At 39.9% G+C, this 18,235-nt stretch overlaps 1 protein-coding gene and 1 long non-coding RNA gene across 2 annotated transcripts; one reads left to right on the top strand and one right to left on the bottom strand.

Annotated features, from left to right (window-relative positions):
- Positions 1–105: 105 nt before the first annotated feature.
- Positions 106–15,862, top strand: LOC136430766 (vacuolar protein sorting-associated protein 51 homolog). Its single transcript, XM_066421666.1, has 23 exons — positions 106–185; positions 1,088–1,173; positions 1,967–2,114; positions 3,622–3,707; positions 4,027–4,182; positions 4,369–4,442; positions 4,639–4,771; positions 5,004–5,092; positions 7,794–7,911; positions 8,259–8,362; positions 8,856–8,967; positions 9,235–9,335; positions 9,873–9,952; positions 10,160–10,299; positions 10,578–10,700; positions 11,026–11,130; positions 11,333–11,473; positions 12,593–12,703; positions 12,941–13,062; positions 13,492–13,618; positions 14,031–14,143; positions 14,414–14,492; positions 15,055–15,862. Exons 1-23 carry the CDS (start codon positions 170–172, stop codon positions 15,082–15,084), a joined length of 2,394 nt encoding a protein of 797 aa, XP_066277763.1. The 5' UTR covers positions 106–169; the 3' UTR covers positions 15,085–15,862.
- On the bottom strand, positions 15,712–18,128 carry LOC136430770 (uncharacterized). The gene is made up of 2 exons (XR_010754936.1): positions 17,919–18,128; positions 15,712–16,704 (listed from the first exon to the last, which is right to left on the bottom strand). It is a non-coding gene; the product is annotated as an uncharacterized lncRNA (long non-coding RNA).
- Between the last annotated feature and the right edge of the window lie 107 nt (positions 18,129–18,235).

Below are 18,235 nucleotides of genomic sequence, written 5' to 3'. Positions count from 1 at the left end.
CCGACTTGATATTATAATTTATTAATGTCTTCTTTTATTTGATATGATATTTTGGTACTAAATGTTTTGAAAAGTATATATTTAGAAACTAAAGACCATTATCAGAAACCAGCTAACCTTGACAGACGTGTACTCTTCCAAATGATCCCACTGGGCATTACGATTCAAGATGGCTGCCGCTCCAGGTAAAAAATCTTGGGGAGGGCGAAACATATTATTATCCTTCTGAGTCTGTTGTCAAAGCTTCTCCAGGTCATATGTTTGTCCTGTTTATCGTGCAAAGACGATGACTATGTGTTGTTACCAACAAAATAGTTCTGGGCAATTGATAAGGACAAAAAATGAGAAAAGTTGGCATATCGTTCGCATCGTTTACGTGTGCTTGACTCCTCTGGGTTCACAATACGTGGGGCCTATTGATGAAATAAGGAGGTTAGATAAACCACTCAGGGTCAACAATGGACTGACACCTTCGTTACAGGTCTCTCGATAACAAAAACCTGTCTTGTTTCAAGTTGGTCACTTAATAACCCTCCCCTTTTTGTTGATATGTTCATAACTCCGTCCCCTTTGATTCAAATAATTTTTTCTCTGCAACGTTAACCCCTAAAGTTTAGAATTTTTTATGGAACAGTGGCTCCATTGCATGTCGGACGACTTGGCCCAACACCTACATGTACTATGTAGGTCAACTCGGCCCAACACCCTGATCGACTTGGACCAACGCTCCAGTCAAACAATTTCCCATGATAATACATCGGCTACATACTAAACAATCATAACTCACTATCTCCATTGCTGTTGCTAAGATGGGATAGAAAGTTCTCTCTCAATTTCGTGTCTCAAGCATATGTGTTTTTGCTACGTTTAATCACCTCCTTGGTTTAATGTGTCCAGACCCTGGTCCGACTTGACCAATCTACATGTAGGGCCGACTTGACCAAGGAATTTGCCGAGTTGGTCAGATTTGCCATGGGCCGAGTTGGAAATGATCTGAATCATCCTGATTAATGGATTAAGATTATGGCGGATAATGCAGTTAACTACACCTAGTATGCTGTAACCCAAATTCTCTCATGATCTCCAGAATCACCGCCCCCTCCGGGAGAAGAGGACGGCCGGCGCCGTAAGAGACACGGCATGCTGAAACTATACTATGGCTTACAGGTCAACGTGTGTACATCTCTTCTGTATCTGTCTCTATATAGCCAGTATAACCGTCAATCAGCATAACACACCACCTCTTAGTGCTGCGTACCTAAACATAACATCAGGTACAGGTACAGGTACCGATACAGAGGTTTAGGTACAGGTCCGGACCTGTACCTGAACAAAATTAACATCTTTATTCAAAGGTCATAACTAAGTTTCCTACCACCAAACTCCCTTGCGGAATTGGCCTTGCTATCAAAACTCCCGGCTTGCCTGAATGATGTGTTGCATATTAGGTATGCTGTTCCAAGTTGTCACTTTGGTCACGTTTGATGTTGCATGAGGTCGGGAGATCAGTCACAAAATAAGCACATAGTTGGTATAAATTTATATCGGTACAGTACCGGTACTTCATGATCCGGTATTTTGGACCTGTACGGAATCAATTTTTACGGTACAGTACCGGTACACAGCACTACCACCTCTTATATACTATGTGGAATGCACAACTTTTTAAAACATCCCTTGCTCTTCCTTTAAGTTTATGTTGTACTCTGATGGGGTACTGGTCTCTATGTTCAACAGTCAAATTGTACAGACCAGTACTTACATAAGCATCTAGCACTTACATATTCACATTATTCTATTTTTTCCATTTTTCTATTCACATTTGCATGTAAGGCAAATCAGAATTTAAAAGTGAGAGAGAAAACTTTGATCTGTTTTTTTGTGTCCTGATCTTATTGTAATTTGTATATACATGTTGTATAGGTGTGTAGTAACATGTACATGGATATATTGTATGTATCTACAGGCAGAGTCAGGTAATAAGGGTCCAGCAGCTACCACAGACCCCTGTGACATCAACGGGGCCCACTTCAAGCCGGAGGTGTACCTGCAGCGCCTCATGCAGGAGAAATCACTCAATGAACTCATGGACAAGGAGAGGGACATGGTCAGACGTAAGAAGCATCTTCATTTAATTAAACACAGGTTTTGTGTATTTCTATCTGTAGACTTACAGCAGACTATAAAAATTGAAGTATGAGATGACTTTGAAAGTTGCACTAATGTTTTGCAAAGCCATCAGAATTAATGTTCATAAAAACACAGTACTTGTGCATCATTATTCTTTTCAATTACTGGATTTCAAAAGTTGATGAATTTTGTCTGGCACTGCTAGTATAACTACATGTAAATGGCCAAAAATAATTTCATCAGGTTGGTAGGCAATAGGATATTGGAAGTTTTTTTTTATATCAGCTGATGAGACATTACTGATTGTGAAAAAAAACTTCTAATAATATCCTACATGTAACGTTGGGTAACATAAATTCGCGGGGTACTTAAATTCGCGATTTTTCGAAAACGGGGTATTTAGTGATATGTGCTAGATGCAACATAAGTAATACCGCTAGAAATGCAAACCTGACAGACTTACGTATTCAGAACACTGTCTGAAAAGCTTCGATAAGCATGTATTATAAGGCGACGAGGTCAAAAACTCTCCGTCCCTTATTGGAACAGTCTGAGGGCTTCGTGGGAGAATTACACAACATGGTTGTCGGCTGGTTTATAAGAAAAATGTCACATCCGCTTCCTGCTAAACACAATTATTTACAAGACAACTTATTACAATCTCTTTTGCTAACCTGCAACTAGATTCTAAGTGTGATCAATCATCAAAACTCCTCTCTGTTGCTACAACCTACGGCACGTGTATTTTCCCGCCGCCATATTGTTAACCAGAATGCTGTTGTCAAGCAGACGACAAAGGTTTGCGAGGAACACTTTTTTGTCTAAATGCTGCGTGTGATAGTGGACTGAGGAAGATATTTTCCTCAAAGTTTGCTCCTAACACAACAAGGAACACATGGACATAATAGTATAACCATTGCTACGACATCCAGCTAACTTTCCATGAATAATGTAACGTTACACGTTGCCCGATGATGACGATGGGCCGACTTTGAGTGAAGTTCTACCGACTCAACACACGGGTTGTTCCCGAACTGGCCTGATGTGTGCGGTACGGCCGTTTTTTCGCGTATTTTTTTTACTTGGACACGTCTATATCCATAGCACTCTCCTCAAGCCAAGGATAGAACGAATAGCTGCTGTATAAAATGTGATTAACGGTAAGATATTCAAGACGAATCTTCTCTCCCGAATTAATGTGCCCCCCTGTCCGACAGCACCGTCATTGTGCGTGCGGCGGACGGTAGTTTCAAGTTGAAATATTATGGTGTCAGCACGACTAGAGACAAAATCTACCATATATATGATTAGTGCAAAGATAGTACATGATACTGACAGAATTATAGAAAAAAAGGATGGTTTATTGTTCTGCTAGATTGATTTCAGTCAACCATTATCGGAAAAATCCCGAATTTATGTTACCCAACGTTAAATGGATTTCAAAAATTGATTACAAAACTGTTTATGTGTAAAATTTGGCTTCTTCTCTAGAAATTCGTTCCTTGGACAGTGACATGCAGACTCTGGTATATGAGAACTACAACAAGTTTATCAGTGCAACTGATACAATAAGAAAGGTGAGCTGGAGAAACAATCTTTTTTTTTTATTCACATACAAGAGGAACATCTCTACATCATATTGTTTTGCAGTCTCAATTTTTAGACTTTTAGTTTTAACAATTGGGTGTTATGTATGCACTAAGTATTTTCCTCATGTTAAAAAAGTGTAATGTATTTACTTTCTGAAGTGGTTTGAATAGACTTTATACTGTAAAAGAATAAAACAACTCCATTTTGTTGAACTATAAAATGTAATTTGTTGCAAACTTCATTCACAATATTGATACTGGTAGATACAGACTGCTCTGAGCAAACATTTGTCATCTACTTCTGCAGATGAAGAACGACTTTAAGAAGATGGAGGATGAAATGGACCGTCTGGCCACCAACATGGAGTCCATCACAGAGTTCAGCGCCCGGATCAGCGGGACTCTACAGGACCGACGGCAGCAGATTACCAAACTGTCAGGGGTGCACATGCTGTTAAAAAAGGTGAGGTACTGGTAGCAATGGTGTCATATCATGAACAACTGCATCAAACTTATAATTGCAGAATTCATACATAGCTACAATCTGTAACATTTTGGCAACATGTATATTCCCCATAGTTAAAAACAAATTATCCTACCCAAACTTTGAAACGGTGCTAAATCTTGTAATTGTATGTCATTTGTACAGCTCCAGTTTCTGTTTGAGCTGCCAGCACGACTGAAGAAGTGTATCGAGATGCAGGCATATGGACAGGCTGTCAGGTAAGGTAGTTTGCTTCACAGACACAGCAGGAAGATAGCACAGGTACCATCCTAGACATATCGCATATCAAGAACTTCATGTAGCAAGCTTGTTGTGTTGTGTTGAAATGACACAAGTGCTGATAGCATTTTGCTTTGGAGGTAGAGTTGATAAATCTATTTGTCTTTATAAAGTGTTTTTTTCTCCAAAACCCAGGTACTACACCAAGGCCCGTACAGTTCTGGACCAGTACCAGCACATGCCATCCTTCCACGGCATCAGGGAGGACTGTTCTGTCATTGTTGCTGAACTTTGTGTGAAGCTCAGAGAGCAGTTTAAAAACAAAGAGGTACAACAGTTATATAAACACTGTTTTTCATATGAATTGATAATTATTGCTAGTCAGTGTATGGCAACAGCTATTAAACAACAACACTACAAGGCTAAGCTAGCCCATGGTTAGAACGACAAAATATTATTGATGATACTACGTGTATATAAGATATTGTACATCATCATCATGTATGGATGATTTGACTGTTCCTGTATGTGTGTTTATAATTTTATTTCCACCTGTCCAGTCTGATGCTCACCAGCTAGCGGAGTGTGTGGATCTCCTGCTGCAGCTCAAGGAGCCGGCAGATGAACTTTGTGATGAGTTTCTTCTACAGTGAGTCTTTCTTTTCTTGTGTAAACTCATGGTCACCAACTTATAAGGCTCAAGAACCCCTTAAAGGGTAACAATTGAAACACATCTTATGCATGTAAACAACATTTATGAATTACAGAGTCTCTGCAATCAGGAGCCAATAGGTGGATAGCCCTTGTTGGTGGCTCCTACTGTATGTCCCTCTTTTTCTTAATGAAGTGGTCTATGCAGTTATACAAATCTAGAGCTAATTTGCATGATTTTTAGTATACTGACACCATTGTTATTAAGCTATATGTACATCCTATGTAGGCTGTGTGTACTTTGTGGTTCGAAAATTACAACGGAATGTTGGGAGTAAGATGTTAGAAGATGCATAGAACGATGCACCTTACAATTACACACTTGACAATTACACACCATACAATTAGTATTTCAAACAAAGATAGCACTAAGATTATAATAATGCTTTTGGCATTTTAGTCATTGATTGACACATAACACAGAGTCCAGGCATATCTATAGCTCAGCTAGTTGTACGCTACTAGTATTATGCATCTTCCTGCCTACAGGTGTTCTCTAAGATAAGACACAAGATCATCCATCATTTCCTGTCCTACCTCAAACCTACTGAATGCTGGTACATAACCAAATAACTGAAAGACCATGTGAAAGCCTGACATGTAATGCTTCATCTGGACCTGAACGCCTGCCTTTTTCAACCTTCTGCCGTACAATATACCATTGTCTCTGATGGAATCGTGTTCACAGACAGCTATGTATGTCTTGGGTAGTCGCTTCAAGTCGGTCTCTTCAGCCATCAGTGGGGATATGTGCGGGTGGAGGAGATTCTTACCCTGGGGGTTCACTCCGACTTCGGCTGCAGACATCTTCTTACAGGGCGGGCGGGGAGGAATTTTGGGGTCGATGAGATGTGGGTCGAGATAGTCTGCATAGTGGGAGGAGTTAAACTTGTCTGAGAGGTTTTCATGACTCAGAAATGTCTGCACAAGAGACAGGTCACCCACGAGATAGTTTGACATAAAGAAAGCTACATTTTTGTTGGTTAAGGGATACACATGTCCACTTTGTCTGTAAGAAGGAGTGTCCAGGCTCACAAACTGTGTCCCAGGGTAAATCAGAGCTTGAAGTCGTGGCATTGGCATGAAATTCTCTTGGCTTAGCTTCAGTGATACGGTTGTAGAAAGATGTCCCCCTGCACTGTCACCAGCCACCGCTATGTGTGAAGGGTCCACGTTGTACTTCCCTGCATTGTGGATGAAGTGTTTGGTGGCAGCCACACAGTCGTCTAGCGCAGCAGGATACACGTGCTCCGGAGCTAGCCGATAATCCACTGACACAACCACAATTCCCAAGGTCTTGGCCAGGTGAAGGGTTATGTGGTGATGTGTGTCCACATCCAACACACAGAACCCCCCTCCATGATAATAGATCAGTCCAGGACCCTTCTTGGTCTTCTTCCCACCTGTAGGCTCGTACAGTCGAACCTTGACCCCTGCAAATGTAGTATCAGTGACTTGGACAGATGGATCTTCTGTCTTAACCACCAGGAGTTTCTGCGCAGCCCTCATGAAGGCCAGCTTTGTTGTAAGACCAAGGAATTCTGCGACAGTTGCCAGGTCATCTTGCAATTTGAAGCTAAAAGTTAGAACTCTGAATTTCCCTTGTTCCACAATGCCCTCAGGGACTGGAGGGAAGTAACGCCAGGCAGCTAGCACAGCCAGCAGAGCCAGCACCACAGAGGCTTTAGTAAGAGCACCCATGCTGCAGTAGACAACGTTTACCTTTGGAAATCATGTAACAGCTGAACTTTGTTCCACTTGAATTTGGTAGGTCAGAGTCCAACTGCAAAGAAAGAGGGGCGTGGTTTGTTATGCATCCACTAGTGCTTCACAAGTTAATATTTGCTAAGTGGGTCACTGAAAGCTTTGGCGGTTGTTTTTTTTTGTTGAAAGGATTTTTGTCTAAAAAGAAAGGCAGACAAAACTATAATGGCTGAAAGAGCCTGATTTTGAACATGGGTGCTTGCCCTCCATAGTTCAATTTTCAGATTTGTTACAGTCAAGTGTCAGGATTGCTTGCCAATTAAACTCTTGATTGAGCAGATCTTGACAATATCCATTATATATAATAAATAAATGAATAAACATGTTGACACCATACCTGTAGTCTTTGTGGCTGTACACTGTTTGTTCTTTGATGACCGACTCGAAAAGTGCTCAAACTCACACACACATACACATACACACAAACAAACATACACTCACTCACACAAACACACATGTACTCTCACATGCACACACATACTCACACACACACTCATACACACACACACACACTCATACATGTACACACACAGAGAATAGCTACTGGTATAATGGAACAATTGAGGTGTACCAGACTTGGATTGACAATGGCACTGCTAGTAGCAACTGAATGGCTATATTCTTTTATATAAACACTGTGATGAAGATATGCCAAATAGTAGTTACTCAAGCAACTGGATATGGTTTTGGAAACGGTCAGACATTTCAAATAGCATCCAATACTTTTCACAGTCACTGATGAAAAGTACTGGATGCTACAGCACTTGAAATGTCTGACCATTTATAAAATCATATCCAGTTGCTTGAGTAACTACTATTTGGCGTACTGTGAAACTTTGTTGTGATAATCAGTTGCTCTCTGTGATGTTTGCTAGCGCCCGACACAAGGTGGACGAGGACCTGGAGATGTTGCGGCTGCAGCTGCAGATGTTGGAGGCGGGGCAGGTGCCGTCACCTGGCGACCCTGGCGATGGAGACAAGCCTCATCCCATGGTGGGACAGACACTATCCCATTAGCATACATTTTAGCAAGTAGCAAGTATGTTAGCTCTGTAAGTTAGCTTCATAGCTAAAACTAATTTTATATTTTGCAGTTTTACACTTCAAACAAGTAGTATACCACATAAAGATATATGTTGTAGACTTGTAGTTGATACTGGTAATTCACCTTAATGCCATTGTGTTGTGTTACCTGTAGGTGTAAAAAGCCATACCCGTACTATTGTCTAGGGCAATAAAAACAGAGCATGTGCCAGTGGGGGAGGGGGGTGCATTACTAGCTTTATTCATGACAGAAAGATAGGCCAACCTGCTCATGATTGTTCCATTTTCCATCGCAGGATGTTCTGGAGTTTACTGACACCGGTTGTAACGTGTTCCTGAGTGACATGTGTCTCGTCATCGCTTCATACAAGGACCTGTTCATCAACAGACCTGGTACAGGGTAGGTCCACAGAGTCATACACTCTTAAGTGGAGTAGGCCTTCAGCTTGCCCCAGCTCTGTGAAAAAAGGGAAATAGCATTCAGTTGGAATGTTTGTTTATTTGTCCTGGTGTTTGTCCACAGTTCTGCAATTGGCGTTTGAATGCTAGTTTTGTGTTTTTACAACACCAAAGACTCTTTTCATACTCTTCTTGTAGTTGATACGTCCAGCTGCTGCCGCGCCGCGTGCCTGCGAAGCTGGTGTGTTACGCCTGATGGCGGTTATACCGGCTATATAGATACAGATACAGATACGTCACCAAGCTGCATGTAGCTTTTGTGTCTTCAATCTTTTGAAGCTTAGAACATCAAGACCACTATTATAACTAATAGACTTCTTTTGATTAACAATCTATATCTAGGAGTCACATGTAGAATAAGTCATTATCTCCAGTCTTCAACAGTTCTTTTGTTACAGTTTGACCCAATGTGAGTTTACTGTCTGTGTTTTTAGAGTGCAGGAACAGGCCCATCTGGAGAAGGTAGCCAACCAGAAACTGGAGGTGTTTGTCAACTCTCTGATGGGACAGTACTTCAGCTATGTGGAACAGAGAGTACAATTGGAGGTTAGAGCATATCAACTTGTTTCTTCCTAGTCCTCTTCCTTCAATAGTTGCAACTGTACAGTACTTTAAAAAGGAGATAGGGACATATTGTCTAGATGCCTGTCTTATCGTTTTTTTACCTTTAACTCTGTAATGTTTCTAAATTTGCACTGGCAGGTGAACGATTCACAATCCTTCTGTTGTGCTTACATTTTTGTTGCCAGAAGTTTATTTCAGCAAAAATAAAGTTTTACAAGACCAATCTTACTGTCACTGTCACTGTTACAGAAAGAGTCGTCAGACAACACCCTGTTGGTGCGAGCCTTGGACCGCTTCCACCGCCGGCTACAGGCCGTGGAGAAACTGCTACCGGAGACGGAGTCTACAAGGTTGGAATAGTTTCTTGGGTTTAGCCAGTTTTCTTATATGCTTACTTTTTTAATTGTTAAACACAAACTTTAAGTCTTTTGCACAAGCAAAACAAACTATAACTTAAGTAAGCACCATTGTAGTAGGCATAAACATATGTCACTCGCATACATGGTCTTCTTCATAGTGTCAATGTACCAATTCCTGGAGCATTTTGAATGCAAACCCACTTACGATACAAAACGTGGGTCTCTTCATTTTCCACTGCCTTCAAAAAAGAAGTCAAACCCAACCACAACCATAGTCAACCTTAGTTAGCCTAGAACTTTCACAGTAGACTAGATAACTATTTTTGATTCCCATGCATTTCTATGTATTTGTTTGCCTGCAATTAGCCTTCGGGCATGAACTTGCAATAAAGTTAATATAATTTTAGAAAAAGTACTAAGTGTCTTCTGATCAAATTATGTAATATTATGGAGAGTCAATTTCTTGAATGTATAATACATATTAAGACATATTACCTCAGTCTTTTATAATTGATTGTTTTTTTCCAGCTCTGCTACCCACATTGTGGCCAAGATGGCTCATGACAGGGTTATCCACTACTCTGAAGCTCTCAGGAGACACTTTGCAGGTCTGTTCATGAGTGCATTAGTTGTTGTGTTGTAAAACACAAGGCGCACAATGTCCACTGTTGTCTATCTAAAGTCACTTTAAGAGCAAAGTTTGCCGCATTCAACCTGCTTCATCTTTTTTGGAAAGCCAGTACACACATTTATATGAGATTTCTAACCAGGATCCTGCACACCTGATGTTGTTTTGTTGTTGTTGTGTTGTACAGACTGCCTTACGGATGTCCGACAGAGCCTGGCTGCCTCACGCTCACTGAGTAAACAGGAGGGGAGTAACCTTGGCGACCTGCTGCAGACAACTGCCACCTCCATCTTAGACCAGCTCAAGACTGTCCTGTCAGATCTTAGGGTCTGCTCTCTCTAAGTGATCTTATCAATTTGATAATTCATAGGAAACGTTGCGTGAAAATGTCAATTGATCATTTCTATTTTTTGTCAAATCAATTTTTCTCTCACCTTCTCATGATCCTTATTGGTCTATCACAAATCACAATTTAAGCTTTTGTATGATGAGATATCAATATCTTTCTACAATAAAGCTAACGCAAAGAAAGGAATGCCAACAATATGTGTCTCCATGGCGAGACATTGGTAAACTGAATTGCCTCTTGTTTTCTATTGAAATAGGCTTTCATCGAGTCCGACATCACATTTGCAATGCAGCCGTACTTCCGCGAGCCGTTCTGTGTCCAGGATGTGAGGGAAGGTCTGGTGGTCGGATTCCTCAAACACATGTTCACTACCTGCTCTGTAAGTAACGCTTTCAACATGTACAGGCCAGGAAAGTTCTGGGAAGGTTAAACCAAATGATTGCTTTCTATATACACACTAGAGAGAAAATGGAGTGTTCGCTGTGGTTTTGAGTTCGCGTTTGAAACAATAGTAGCTCTACAGTCTCACAGTGGAATGGCTTTTCATGGTGGTTTTAAGTTCACTGTAAAGAGTTCACTGCGAAAATCACAAACATGAAACTACCGCGAACATTTCTGCATTTACAGTAGGTTGGAACATTGTCATCCTTTTGCTTCAGACAATACATAGAATTCAATATGTGTGCCACTGTGTCTTTTAACAGGAGTTTTGTGAAGGTTCGGGGGACAAGAGTTCTGCCCCTCCACCTCTCATTCTGCTGCTGTCTCGCCTATGTCTGGACTATGACATGACCACCATCAGCTATCTGGTGAGTAGGTATGAGTGAAAGAGTTGAAGAGATGAATCTGTTCAGAAATGAGGATGTTTGTAGTAGATCCATGTGCCGTGAAAGAACAATGGAATTCTTTATCATTGTCATAACGAATACATTTAAGGTAAAAATGTATAAATGTCCTATGGTATAAACCTAGCATGTTGTACCTTCTCTAAATTGTTTCTCTATGTTGTAGATATCACTGACTGATGAACAGTTTCTTGTGGAGGACAAGTCTGCTGTGACACCTCTGTCAGAACTGTGTAATCTGGCTAAGGACACTGCACAGAAGCTCCTGGACCATTATGTGAAAGTGCAGGGGCTGACCATTTCACAGGTAGGGACTGATTTCTTGGCTACACCTCTGTCTCAACGGTGTTATCTGGCTAGAGAGACCACACAGAAACTATTGAATCGCTGCCTGTAATATGAAGGAGTAATTTAGCTGGGACATCATTTAAGAATGGCTTTGTATTATTCAAATAAGTTGTATGGCTTTATAATTTAGTAATAGAAGGAATTATCAAGCCAAATCCATCCAGATTATTTCTTGATGTACAAATTTAATAGATTGTAAGGTAGTTTGTGTGCTGTCTGACCTCAGTTTGGCAGTACCAGACTATTTACAAAAACGTAAGAAAGTATATTTTGTATTTTGCTCAGTCACAAATGAAAGATAATGGACACTATATAAACATCTTACCATCCATCCAGTTATTTGCTTGAGTAGATTTTGTATTATGTATCTCATTATCTGGATATCTAACCTTCATCGCCATATATTCTGTATGTCTGCAAAAGATGCGTGCATTGTTTCCAATGACTCCCTTAAATTCATTTCCTGAAGGAAATAAGATAAAATCCAGAATACCTTGGTTTTAACATCCTGTTTCACAGATATTATTTATAAATTGAGACTTGATGCAGGCCCAAATACCCTTAGGACCCGGCCAGTCCAGTTTGATTGATGTGGTTTGCTGTAGAGAAAAATGTAGCTAATTTCCTCCCACCATGTAACTACCTCCTTTCATGGGAAATCACTTGAAATGATTGCCAGCCTGCATCATTCATGCAAGAGCTAATTCAACATTAGCATGTAATAGTGCAGTGTATTGTTAAGTGGTTCTCAGAGAAGACTTCTCAAATATTCAAATCAAGAAGTTCTGTGACATAGTATTCCTCAGTGTGTTCCTTCTCTTCTTTGCCATTTTACGGTATTGCAACTTGCAACTTATAATGTTAGTCCTTTTTGCTCACAGATTTATAACTACTGCATTTAGAGTAAAAGACCCATTAGACAACCTAACATGAGATTTTGGTAGCTATATATCAAGTAAATTGACACTTACATTCACTTCTTTCATTTCCTATATGTAACTTCTAGCAGAAGTAGTAATGATTTGGAAAGTGAATGAAAGCTTTGAAATCATGATTATGTTTTTGCCAATATTGATAGATGCTGAGGAAAAGTGTGGAGACGCGTGATTGGCTGAACACCATTGAGCCCCGTAACGTCCGTGCTGTCATGAAGAGAGTTGTGGAGGATGTCACTGCTATAGACTCACAGGTAGGTTAAAAACAGAAACACATTTATTGTGCAGTCATGTTGCTTATCAAATTGAGTGGGAAGAATTGGGTCTCCTATAGTTCAATCAGAAGAATTCAAAATATTGGACTGTATATTGAAGAGTTTCATTAAGTGAGTATTGAACAGTTGCATGCGGAATGATGTGTTGTTTGACTGAATGTTTCTGTTTGTTTTTGGTCAATTTGTGCTGAGACCTTTGTGATGTTGTCGTGACAGGTTGGACTGTTGTATGAAGAAGGGCTGAGGAAGGCACACAGTAGTGACTCCAGTAAAAGAACATTTCCCTACAGCTCCTCCAGACAGAACCAGAGGTCTCAGTGGAGCAGCTATGCACCAAGGTAAACATGATAGGGGAGGGGGAGGAACAGGGGACTGCATGTAAACTGAGGGGGGAGGGGGCAGTAAAGGAGAAAAGGTCCCGCCCCCTTAACAATCGAAGACTCTCCCAGCAGAAAAGGAGAGGTAGTACCTGGTAGATATAATGCAAGGGGCTGTCAACCGAAGCATTGTTCCCTTGGTTACTTGAAATTGCAAAACTCCCATTTCTTTGTTTGTTCATTAGGAATCTACATTTAGTAATGTAGAATGTGCATACTTCCTGGAGTCCTTATTTCATCATACAATACAGTACTAACAATATTACAATCTAAGAATTTAAATGATGATTATAATTAAATGAGACACACCTACAACTGTTTACTAAATGTATAGAGAAATGGAAGCTTACAAACATTGCATCATCATTCTTCACCCTTCTAATCCCACAGTTCCAACATGGATACCAGCCTGATGAGCAACATCCAGAAGCTGTTCTCTGAGCGGATTGAGATTTTCAGTGCCGTGGACTTCTCCAAAGTGTCGGTCCTCACTGGTATCATCAAGATCAGCCTTAAGGTACCAGACCACAGTACCACACTTTTTTGTAGGATTTACAATTTATAGTCATGTTTATCTTTAGGAAGAATTGTTCTGTGGCACAGCTGCTAGCTTAATGTCTAAAATGTGGTTGTAAAAAACTATTTATGACAAGCCCGAGCATGTATTAAAAGGAAATATACAACAGTGGCATTTATTACTATAATGGTAATATATTTCTTATCACAAATTACTTTTAGGTATATTCTTGTAAATAGTAATTAGTGGCCTGGCACAGATGTCATGAGTTCAGTTTTTTTTTGTCTTATGTCAATCTGGCCTTATTCTAAAATGATTGAAGAAGAACGAATGAATCAAAGTTAAAGTATGGTGGCAAGCTTAGGTGGGGCTAAGAGGATCTTTGACTCATCGTTCATGTCTTGTTCCCCAGACGTTCCTGGAGTGTGTAAGATTGCGTACATTTGCCCGCTTTGGTCTTCAGCAGATCCAGGTGGACTGCCACTACCTCCAGATGTACCTCTGGAGATTTGTGTCTGATGAAAAGTAAGTTGAGCCCTCACACTATACAACATAAGGAAATGTAAAAAGTGGATACTCCTGTCCAATGTTCATAGCTTGAAGATATTACATAACTGCCTTTTTGAATTTGACCAAAATTTTATAGTTTCATACCTTGTAAAGGATCTAGCCAATGATTAAAAGTTTTTATGTTTTTAGCAATTTCCAAGCATTATATTCAACTAAGGAAGATGTGCATCTTTGAAAGTGTTTTGTGGGTTTTATTGCAGAACTAATGAACTGTCTTTCCTCCAGCCTTGTGCACACTTTACTGGATGAGATAGTGGGCAGTGCCATCCATCGATGTTTAGATCCTGTAACCATGGAACCTAGTGTGAGTATACATGCTTCCATGTGGACTGGAATAGCTCTGAATGCCCTGTAGCTTTGAATAGCACATAGCAGTAAGCATATATTCCTATAAAATGTGCATGTAAGTGAGATCACTTCAGTTCAAGGTGCTTTGCTGCGTCGAGACACAGCTACTGGACAGGTATTACTTTACATTGTCAGAAGAATTATCTACAAATTGACTTGATTGTATTTGAATTAGTCCAGCTAGGAGGGTGGGCCTATGCTGCAGACATAACATAATAGACCGATCCAATAGCCCCGCCCACCTATGTCAAAACATAGAAATGCAAAATTAAGACATTTTTTTTTTAAATGCATATATTTTATAGACATACGGCCACTCATCGGTCCAACTGATAGTTGCCATTGTCTCATTGGTTGAACTGTGATGGACAGTCAGGATCGGTGTATTGTGTTTTTCACACAAAATGTGCTTCTGTAGTGGTGATTTTCCCTTTGTGTTCTGCCAATATCTAACTTCATGTTAATGTCAATAACTGTTTTGCTGTCTGGTTTTAAAATGCACTGCCTTCCACTTACAGGTCATTGAGGTGATCTGTGATCGAGGCTGAGGAAGACACCGACACAGTAGTTCAGGAGATGATCTGTATTCATGTGTACAGGCCTGTGGCAACAACCAGTCTATAGAGAAGCAAGATTTCTGTCATCACAACTAGTAATCTGTAGTCACAGTTAAAGTACATGGAGAATGTTGTAAAATTTCTGTCTGATGTGAAAGTTAAGTAATCGTGACGTGAACAGTTTTGAATCTGTGAATATTGGCATATAGCCCATACAGTGTATGGTATAGACAAAAGCAGTGGTTTTCATTGCATCTTCTCTGTTGTACGGTAATGTTTCAGCTTATTGCAATATTGGAAGATCTGGGACCATAGTGAGGTTAGTCTGGATCACACATATGTCTAGTATATCACAGTTCTTCCTCAAGCTGCTGACCTGTACTTTTTTATAAGCTGAGTACAACATTGTACTTGGGTCAGTTGTAGGCTTGTACCTGTCATTTAAAGGTAAGCTTATATGGGTAGTCCTGGCAATCAAACCAATAAGATAGAAAGGATAAGATAATATGTAGCATAGACACAGAGATTCAACAATGTTTAGGAAAGGTACAAAGTACCTTTCTTTAACATAACCCAGTATAAAACATTTCATGAGAAAAGACAAAGACATTTTGGAGGTATATTCTACACATTGTTTAATGCATAGACTTGAGTCATATCCATGTTACATGTAGTTGAATAATTCGTTTTTAGTCTTAACCATCATCTGATATTTGTTTTGTGCAATATGGAAATCAAGGTTTTGATGTATAAATCTTAGTTGAAAGTTTATCTGTCTGTTGAATTTTTCTATGACATGTAATTTTGTAGAAAAGTACTAGTCTTTATTGTTCATTCATTAAATTCTACAAATTAAACACACCCAGAGATAATTTGTTAGATCAGAAAAACTCCTCCCCAGGTATCTGTAGTACCTCTACCATGATAACTTCTAAGTACATGTATCTAGCTGTACATTGCATTTGTTGTAATACCTGTACCAATAGCTAGGTGACTGTAGTACCTGTCCCATGTTAAGCACCAGTCTGCAGGGGTGCAAGTAAACACAGACACCTGCGGCACTAGTACTTAGCATGGTGCAGACCACTCACTGGCACTTCTCTATACCAGTCTTTACAATACTGATCCTGGATGTAGTCATCTGAATGGGCTTTCTATGTCTGACTCAAAAGAGGTGGCATATGAACCAAGATGGGAGAAACTGTGGTCTTACATTTTTGTTTTTTAACCAAAAGTTTGAGTTCTACCATGCACAAAGTTGATGTCATGAATAACATCCATGCAGGTTATATATAGATAACAACCACTGAGAAAGTTTCCATATTTACAGTACTACTGTATTGAAGTTACATCAGAGCACAGATGGGCATGGCTGCTATGGCAACAGTGGCTGGACCTCCTGGTTGGTGCAGTTTGAAGCATTAGAAATGTTCCCTGTTGTAAGTAGGACTGCGCAGGGGATAGAATCAGTCCGCAGCACTCCCTGCGGCAGTACTACTTAGCACAGAGACAGTCGCTTTCATCTCAAACTATTGCTTGTATCTCCATCCTTTCAGACCCTTGAAAAAAGGTGGGCTGCATCTTAATCCACTCCTTGCCTGTATTAGATGTCTTGACAAAAATTGCATTGTTAACAGAAAGGAGAAAGTGCTGTCAGTCTTGGAAAATTCAGACTTGGGATGGAAACAGGAAAGCCAGACTGACGTACTCCCCAACCCAAGGCTATTGGCTATTGTTGGTGTTGTTGAAAGTGTCTTTAAGTTAGGAAGCAAAAAAAAAAACAACTTAACAGTACATACTGTAACCTGCCAAGAAGCATTTTGTTTGTGAAACCAACATTATCATTCCCCAGCTACCATTGCTATGCCCTTTCTTGATATTGGGTCTACCTTGGGATGCTGGACAGATTTAATTTTGTAAATTTATAGGTAAAACTAAAACAAGTGATTTGTAAAACTAAAACAAATGATAATTGGTGAAAAAAATTCTTTAGATACTATTGTAACAGTTGTAATAACAGTTGTTCTTTTGCTTTGTGTCATTTAAACATTACATGTACAACAGTCACCTTACATTATTTGCACATGGTAGGATAACACCAGGCTGTTATACCAGTCAAGCAGAATTCATGCAATTGTAACAAATGAACACAAAAAGGTCCTGAACTCCATTTTGATTCTTCTCAGTTCTTTAAAAGACTGAAAGACCTAAATTTTAACTTGCTGGTTTCTACATTGTGATAGACTCACGGGATGAAATAACCACTGAGCAGCATATGGAGTTTGAACTTGACAGAAGACACGTCAGACACATTCATTTAGATATCTTATCATGTAGCATCAGTTAATTCATTAAACCTGTTATTTTGTGGATTTATTTCTACCTACTAGAAACTGACTCTTAGGAAAAGTTCTTGTACAATGTCATGTATTATCCATCCTGCTTTGTGTGACCCCCAAAAAAACAAAAGGGCCATTTATATGGAACATTTTCAAAATTACCTGGTCACTGTTCATTTGTTCAGTGTCACTGGAGGAAATTGATGCAGTTTGGGAGTTTGTGAGGACAATACTCACAAGGAATGTTTTTGACAGTCAGATACCGGTAGTCACTGTTACTTTTTGTGAGAGTCAAAAATAAGGAAACTTTCATTTGCTCAAATTTGTTTTGCATCTGGACATGATAACTTCTGATGACTTTTGTATCATAGTGCTCTTCAGTACACAGAACCTTAGAAGTTACTGAACAATTTACTGGTAAAATATACAGTGTACATGTACATGTATATATCACTATAGACAGTATCAGTAGTTATGTAGACTCACCTCTGTTGCAGTTGGGAGTCTGGACACAGACACCCCTGTGTGTGCTCTCAGTCTGAACCCTGCCATCAGTGCAGATTTCCAGCCGCAGACACAGCCTTTATGGCCTCCCAGGCGGGGGTAAGGCCCACTACCACCCCCTATCATCGCTTATATTCAAACATAATGATGCAGGAAATTGAGGTCTTGTGTGGAAATTAGCCAGGCCCTTGGGAGGAAATGGTTGGGCTTGTCGGAACCCTTATTAAGACATTTGGCCATTAAATACTTCCGCTGGAGAATGGTCCATTTCGGAGGGAAGTCCCAGGTACTGTCCAAGT

Source organism: Branchiostoma lanceolatum, chromosome 3 (assembly GCF_035083965.1).
Source record: "Branchiostoma lanceolatum isolate klBraLanc5 chromosome 3, klBraLanc5.hap2, whole genome shotgun sequence".
Lineage (NCBI taxonomy): Eukaryota > Metazoa > Chordata > Leptocardii > Amphioxiformes > Branchiostomatidae > Branchiostoma > Branchiostoma lanceolatum.
This window is presented reverse-complemented; position numbering and strand designations above follow the sequence as displayed.